Source organism: Charadrius vociferus, unplaced genomic scaffold (assembly GCF_000708025.1).
Source record: "Charadrius vociferus isolate BGI_N301 unplaced genomic scaffold, ASM70802v2 scaffold332, whole genome shotgun sequence".
Lineage (NCBI taxonomy): Eukaryota > Metazoa > Chordata > Aves > Charadriiformes > Charadriidae > Charadrius > Charadrius vociferus.
Window position 1 is genome coordinate 2908179 of NW_009647418.1, and position 7968 is coordinate 2916146.

The 7968-nt window shown below is 52.5% G+C and overlaps 1 protein-coding gene across 1 annotated transcript in view; it reads right to left on the reverse strand.

The window, feature by feature from the left end:
- Positions 1-4010: 4010 nt before the first annotated feature.
- The window catches only part of HPD (4-hydroxyphenylpyruvate dioxygenase), a 6842-nt gene continuing 2884 nt past the window's right edge, over positions 4011-7968 (reverse strand). Inside the window, exons 4-14 of the mRNA XM_009880346.1 lie at positions 7128-7232; positions 6919-6961; positions 6742-6824; positions 6522-6611; positions 6294-6397; positions 6055-6132; positions 5727-5889; positions 5308-5379; positions 4487-4609; positions 4230-4346; positions 4011-4121 (exon numbers count right to left, since the gene is read on the reverse strand). Coding sequence (XP_009878648.1) covers positions 4011-4121; positions 4230-4346; positions 4487-4609; positions 5308-5379; positions 5727-5889; positions 6055-6132; positions 6294-6397; positions 6522-6611; positions 6742-6824; positions 6919-6961; positions 7128-7232 — 1089 coding nt within the window. The remainder of the gene's footprint in view (positions 4122-4229; positions 4347-4486; positions 4610-5307; positions 5380-5726; positions 5890-6054; positions 6133-6293; positions 6398-6521; positions 6612-6741; positions 6825-6918; positions 6962-7127; positions 7233-7968) is intronic.

The following is a 7968-nucleotide window of genomic DNA, read 5'->3' on the forward strand; positions in this document are numbered from 1 at the left end:
CAGATTCTGTTTAAGTTTTGTCCGTGACCGCCGGCCGCTGCCTGTGGCTGCCCTGTCCCTGCAAGCCAGCGAGGGCTGATCGGGGCAGGGGAGCCCTGCAGCCACAGGGGTGGTTTCAGAAGGCAGCCCCGTGGAGATGCCTTTCGAATCCCTCCCGGCTACCTTGGCTTGTACTTAGAAAGGGATGAGCCGAGGAGAAAGGCAGAAGGTGTGCAGTTCACACCCCAGCCTGCATCGGACCCGGCGTTCGAGTCCTATGGTCAGCACAGGTGTCCCGGCACCCCATGGAAATGGTGGGCAAGGACTAAAAAGAAACCTCACTGGTGCGTGCTGCTCTACAGAGAGATTTACTGAAGTTGTTCTGTTCGCTGAAAAGCCTGTCCCCAGTTTATTTTCACTTAAATTGAATCCTAAGAGAAAAAAAGAGAGAGACATTGACTACGCTCCCTGCAAAATCCTTTTCTCACTAGGTGAAATGACCCAAGAGAATAGTGCAGAAGTTTTGGAAACATCATTAAAAATCTTTAGTTTCCCAGCGTGAGGCTGGCTTGAGTTCGGGGTGCAGATGCCTCTGCAGTTGGTGTTTCTAGGAAGCGCACTCTGTGCTTGCGAATCCCGCCTGCCGCTGCCCAGCACCTTCATTTATCCGCTTGGGTCACAGCCCAGTTTGTGGTTCCAGGTTGGTCCCAATAAGTGGTCTGTGACTATGGGGGGTCCGGGAGGGGAAGGGGCTCATCTTCAGATATTTATATTGTATAGAGCAGCTTATTTCTACAAGAAATAAAAAAAAAAAACAACCCCACCACAAAACATTTTTAACTCCAACAAAGTATACAGTAGTTTCAGTTCCGGTTTTTGTGACCTTTTTCAGGGATCATTTCAGTGCATTTCTGTATAAAATAAAAATTTAAGGAAAAAAGGATTTTGAAGTATATTAAAAAAATGCATCTTCTGTACATAGGCAAACTCAAGAATCTTCTCTTCAAACACTGTTTCTTGTAGAAACATGTTGAAATTTTTTGCTGATTTCTTTGTACTTCAAGAGCATGTAAATAATTTATTAAAAGTGACTATTGTAATTTGGAGTTCTTTTTAAACAGATTCCAGCTCTAAATCATGTTGAGGAGACGGGGAGGAAGAAGGACTAAGTATAGCAAAGGAGCTGGTGGCATTTACAGCTTGTGTCAAGCTTTGTATAATGTAAATTCTGTATAAATATGTTTTTTGTCAAATAAATAGATGGAATTAGAAGCATTAAGAAACTGAAGACAAAAAATTGCCAAGTCAAGGCTTCTTCTTTTTTCCCCCCCTCAGTCTGAAACCTAATGTGCAAAATCTATTTATTTCGAGCGAGGAAATGTGTACAGTCTAATAGACAACCTAAAATGTATTTAAGCGAGTTTGCAACTGGATTTTTTCAATTTAATATTTGTTTTGTTTTTATGAGTTTCCTCCTTAATTGCCACTGTAGTATTTGTCCAAGTGAAAAGAAACACATCGTAACGGACACTCTAAAACAAATGGGCAGTTTTAAAAGCAAAATGGAAGAACACCCGGCTCCCAATCCTTGCAGTTTTCTGGTTCTATAAACAGGTTGTTTTAATTCACAGTGTGAAAATAAAGGGCTTCCTTTAAAAGGAGGCAGGTAAAATGGTTTGCAATAAATGAAAAAAAAATCATATTTTTTTTAAGTTCCTTAAAAAACCAGCTCTGCTTTGAAGATTTAGGATTTCTGCTTTTTCTTTCGTTAAGCAAATTTATAAATTTAGGGATGTTTTGTGCATATAGAATCTGTCACCAGTATGTATCTTGTTTTGAAAAAAGTGTTTTTGTTGTGGATGTGTCATGCTGTATATATTTGTTCATATTTTTGTGAATTGAATACTATGTACCATTGTATTATAGTAACTTTTATAAAGCAAACCATAAATATACTGACTTTTCTTACAGAAAAATTATGTCGTGCTTAATGTATAGCCAGGGCAGCTTTTTGCTCTCAGACTTGCGCTGGGAACTGTGAGAGCTCAAGGAGCCAGATCCAGAAAAAGAGCAGTCCAAAGAACTGATTTTCAGCAAAGTTTACTGAAAATATTAATTCTGGTGAGCAGGAAATGACTGGCGTGAAAGAAATATGTGAGTGATTTAAGTTTATAAACTTAAAGAAAACGTTCTTAGTATTAAAAAATCTTTACAGCCCTTACGAGCTGAAGCACAGCCAGGCGCTGGCCCCGCTGCCGCATGTCCCTAACCCATCCACCCCCCGTGGTGCTGCCCGGGCAGACGAGCGGTCCCCTGCTCCTGCAGCCTCTGCCCTGGATTTTCCCACATTCACATCTTTTATTTTTTCCACATTCACATCTTTTATTTTTTAACTTTAAGGAGGCGAAAGCCCTTAACCTACGAAGCGAGGTGTTAGTGTTGCTGGTTTGGGTGATGCTGTAAGGCTCTTGGGGCCGGAGGTCCTTTAGATGTTTTCTTTTAAATCGGTTTATTCAAATCCGAAATGAATTCTGTTACCTGTGGTTTACAGGAGGGGGGAGCCGCTGAGGAAAGCACAGCCTGGAGCCGGCCATGTGCCCCCCACCCTCCCCCGCTGGGGGCTGCTGTGGATGTGGTGGTGGTCAAAGTGGCTTCTCTGAGCTTTATTAAAAGAGATACCCGAAGTGGAGACGAATGGAGCGGCCGATGGAGGAGGAAATGGAAAAGACAGGAGAGAGCCTGGGCCGTAGGTGACTTCCCAGCTCAGTTTTCGGTTTCTATAGCTGGAGGGATGGGGATGCAGGACAGCCAAACCTCGCGGGGCAGAAGGCAGCAGGGCTCAGCCTGGCGGGTGGTGGGATGGGACAGGGGCTTGGGCTGGTGGAAGGACTCGTGTCCGAGGAGCCCCATCCGGAGCCGAGGGCTTTACCTGCTCAGGGTTTGAGCAGCTTCAATGGCGGGAAACTTGGGGAGAAGCGGTGGGTGCTCCGGGGCTTTGGAGGGCAGCGGGGAGACCTGTGGGCAATGGAGACCCTGAGATGTTCTTCAGAAGCTGCATACTGAGGTCTGTGGAGTCCTTGGGGATCTGCAGCGAGCAAACATCCCCCACTGCTCCCTAACCAAAAGTGTCAGCTGGGAAAAAGGATGCTTATCCTCTCTGCCTCCAGGAACCCCTTCAAATGCCCTATCAACGTGGGGCAGAGGGGGTCCAGACCCCACGCGTTAACTTACCAAGCACTCAAGCTGTGACAGAAAAGGGTTTTATTGTGATAGGGAAAGTCCCCTTGCAGAGGACAGTGACAACACTAGAGCGATGCCCAGAGGGGACTTTGCGCATGCAGCCGGGATCTGAGCCAAGGGATCGCTGCCACTGCCAGCAATTGCTTCTTGAAACATGGGAGAAACCCCAACCCTTCATTAATTTGGGAATTTACAGGTATTAAAGCAAGACTGCGTTGCCTTGGGAAGGCTGAAATATGTAAATTCGATTAAGCCTCATTCCAGAATGTCATAGCTACCCTAAAATCATGTGTTTAATCTCAGCAAATTCAAATTCAAGATTGGGTCTAAAAGCAATTAAAATAAAATCTCACAAAATGAGACACACAGAGAGGCAAACGCCTCCATGCTTTCCACTCCGGGCTTCCTGCGTAGCTAAAATTAACAGAAAACTTTGGATAGGCTAAATTTAAGCACTGCCAGTTGTTTCTTCTGTCTTCCTCTGTAGCTGCGTGTCTTCAGCACATGCCTTAAATCTGCACTTTGTTAAGAATTCAGTGGTTTGAATCAGATGAAACTGCTTTTTAAGAGCGTGTTTGCTATTTCCCACGCTCCCTCTCCCAAGAAGTCACCAGAGGGCAGCGCCGGAGCTGGGTCAGGATGGGTGTTGAGTCCTTTTACATCTCCACCTTGGCAGCAGCTTCCCTGGGTTTATGACACTTGGGTTTGGGCTATTTACCAAACATCGGCTGTTTCCCGGTTCATTTGTGAATCAGCTCGTTAGGGGCCAGGGTGGTGTTTTCTGCCATCCTCTAGATGCGCTTGGTCTCCCCGTTGGGCTCCAGGACGGTCAGGTTTCCTCTTGCATCTTGATCCATTTCTATTGCTTCAAACAGAGACTTGAAGTTCCCTGCGCCAAAGCCCTGCGGAGATGACAAAGTTACAGCCCGCAGAGATGGGCAGCGGGTTCGTCAGCTCATCAGCTTCATCAGGTCTCGAAGCCAAGATCATCATGAAATCCTCAAACCAACCTGGTGATTATGCCGCTGAATGACCTCCAGAAAGACCGTAGGTCTGTCTTGAACTGGTTTGGTGAAGATCTGGAGCAAGTAGCCTTTCTCATCAAAATCCACCAGGATTTTCAGTTCCTGGAGAAAAGAAACAGGGTGACAGCTCAAAAACCCCTGAGAAGCAATCACCTCTGCATCACCCTCATCCCTGCAAAACACATTGGAGAGCCGGTCTGGCCTTGGGCAAACCTTTTCCCCCCCAGGCTGCTCTGACTCACCGCCAGCTTGTCGATGTTCTCCTTCACTTTGATTTTGGCAGTTTTCAGCCTCTCTCGCAGCATCTGGTAGTAGCTGGATGGCACGTCCATGAACTGTACACCCCTCTGCTTCAGGTTGGTGATCTGCAAGGCAGGGGAGACCTCGGCGTGGGTCAGGCTTGGGGCTCGTTTGTGGAGTGGTTTGTGCCAAGAGGGTGGCCCAGAATGGACAGTGTTGGGAGTCAGGGTGATACTTTCCCATGACATTGGGCAACCTCATGCATGGGGACCTGTCCCACCCTCTTGCTTTGGGCACCAGGAACTCCAGGCAATGCAGAGAGTTGGCCACCATGCAAGGATGCTTCATCCCACCCTGACCTTCCAATAACTCTGGAGGCCCTTTGGTTTGGAGAGGAGTCCAAAACCAAGTGCTCGACGGCAGCTGGGCTCAATCCAGACCAGCATCTGCCCCAGGCGAAGGCAAGTGATGTGCTGTGGTGGCTCAGCCCAGCAGCCTGGGCTGCTCAAGCTCCCCACTGGCCATCCCCCAAGGACAGCACGTGCCATCGAGATCCCTGCAGACCCCAATTGCATTAAGCTGGAGGGACGGGCATCTCCCAGCAGCTCGCAGGGGCAGGCAGATCCCTTTCCGGCAGCACACTGGTACAGGGGGCAGTTAATCCTGGTTGTAAGACAACCATGGCACAAAGCCCGCGCAGCCTGCCCGTGTACCCTGACAGGGCTCATAGTCCACCGCTGCCCTGTGACGAGGACCATGCCGCAGCGGAGTGGGGCCGGGGCAGGACAAGTCGGGGCAGGGAGCTGCCTGGGGCTGCACTCACCGCCGAGATGATGTCAGAGGTGTTCAACGCGATGTGCTGGACTCCAGCCCCTCCGTAGTAGTCGATATATTCCTACAGGGAAAAAAAAGTCACAGCATTAGTGACAGCGCAGCTACAGCACGCAAAAGGCTGGACTTGGGCTTAAACACATGAAAGCAAAATTGGCTGAGGAACCACAAAATGAAAAAAAAAGACAGTTTTGATGAAATCAGGGGTAAACCAGGTCTGTCCCGGCAGCTCTCCAGGGTTTGACAGCCCCTGGCAGACCTGAGCAGAGCCAGGGCTGCTTTCCAGCAGCCACCTTAGCACAGCGTATCTGTGCCAGCTCCGCATCACCGACCCCTCGGTCCCTTTTCCTTCACCAAAGCCCCGTTCAAGGCGGTGGCAGCCTGATGGATCAACCACCGGCATCCGCTCACCTGGATCTGGGATTTCTTCTTGCCAAGCGCCGGCTCATTGATGGGCATCTTGATGGTCTCTTCATAGTTGGTGACCACGATGGAGCGCAGGGCGCTGAACTCGGTGTGCAGCTGCTTGTCATCCACCGACCAGAAGCGGTGGAAGAGCAGGTTCTTCTGGTACCTGCCCAGGCCACAAAGGGCACATTCAAGTCCCTCACTCCATTCCCACATTAACGATCCACTGCTCTGGCTTAATTAGCCTCAGCCGCTGATGTTGGAGGGGATGAGACCAGCAGAGCGGTGCTACTGCTCCATTCCACCTCCCGCCAGCCCTTCCCACTCTTACCAGTCCGCCACTGGAACCATCTGGAGGTCAGGCTGGTTCCCCACAACATGGTCAACAAAGTTGAGCTTGGCACTCGGTCTGTGAGGGAAAGCCGGGGGCGGCTCTCAGCCGGGCTCGGGGGCACCTCACGGCACAGGGGCTCCAGGGTGGGGTGGTGGGGACCTGTCTGGCTCCTCGCTGGGACATCCCACTGACACACGGTGCAAAGACCCAGGCAGGACCCTCTGGGAAGTACTCACAGCTTTGGCAGCAGGGGGTCCTTGAAGAGGGGTGGATGGTACCCAGGTAGGAAGAGGCCCTTGTAGTTGAGCTTTTCGATCAAGGTGTGGGTGGTGTCACCATACTGCAAGAAGGGAAAGTGGTTGCACGGTGGCCCTGATTTATTGGGGACCTCCTGGGTCCAGCCTGCTCCTGCAGACCCTGCTCTGGCACAGGGGCTCAGCCTCCGCAGCTACTCTGCTGCTTACCGTCTGGATCACCGCGAACTTCACCCTCCCAAACTTGTCCTCCTCCACCCAGGGCTCCTTCACCACCACGGCTCCGCGCTCCTTGGCTTTCTGGGCAGAAGGAGAGAGACCCCCTCCTGCCACAGCTCCCCCGGACTGGGGGAAGACGTCCCCAGGCCCTTCCCTGCCTCCCCTCGCTGTTTCGGGGTGCCGTGCAGGAGGGAGCAGAGGGGCTACCTACCTGCACAATGAAGTCGCAGTCCTCCACTTCGAAGGCGATGTCCTTCACGCCATCACCGTGCTTCACCAGGTGCTCCCCCATCTCTGCCCGGAGCAAGAGCAGCCGCGGGCATGAGCAGAGGTGCTTTGCTCTGCCGTGGCCATTTCCCGCTGCGTTCCCCATCCCCGCGACACCTACCCTCATTCCCCGGGTTGAGAGCAGACGAGAGCACAAACACAATCTGGTGAGGAAGAAGAGAACAGGTGAGGGATGGAGACGTGGCTGCAGCCCCAGCCTGGGGCAGATGCACCGCAGGCGCGAGGTGTAATGCTGCAAACACGTTTTGTCTCCCCCTGACCTCCATCCCATCGGTGGCATCTCTCTGCAAGGCGCATCAGTGCCCTTACCTTGTCCTGCTTGATGACGTGTGAGACCACCTCCCTGCTGCCGGTCTCCAGCCCTCGGTACGCCAACTCCTCGAACCCCAGCTTGTTGCAGTAGTAGGATGCAGCCTGTGGGCAGGCAAGAGCCGCTCCGGGTGAAGCCGCGGTGCCGGCGTCCCCCGGTTCCCACGGGGGTCCCCCCATCCAGGGCAGAGCCAAGAGCCCGTGGGGACCAGCCGCTGCGGCGCGTGCAAGTCGCACGTGTGTGTGTGTGTGCACAGGGAGCAGCTGAGTTTTCCTCCTTCCCGCGAACAGCCCGGGAGGAACAAGCAGAGGTGAGAAAGGGCCCACACTGGGGGTAAAACCCCAAACCTGCAGAGCCCTCCTGTGCCCACCGCTGGCCGGGGACAGGCAGGGCGCAGTGGGCGCAGGGCTGGTGCATGGCCGGGCAGCAGGCGGGGAGCTGCGGCCAAGGGGGAAACGTTTCTGCCTGTCTCCTGTTCCTCTGCGAGGCTGCGGGAAAAGCAGCTTCCCCAGGTTGGAAGCAGAGGGATTTTTAAATTGCCATCAGCCTTTTAGGAGCGAACGATGAAGAGCAGCGACCACGCCGCCTTCTCACTGCAGGCTGGTGACCACGGCTGGAGCACGTGTGCCGGTTGGCATTTCCCAGGCCCCCTCCCCGCACACACCCCCACAAAACCACCCCTCGCCTTGCGCAAGCCCCCCAAGGCCGTTGGCCGGGGCCGTGCCGGCGGGGACAGGCGCTGAGCCAGGGACGGGGCTTTGGGACGCCGACACGGCCCCAACCTGGTGGGCTGTCGGGACAAACCGCCCCCGCGGCAGCCAATAACCCCAGCGGCCGCCC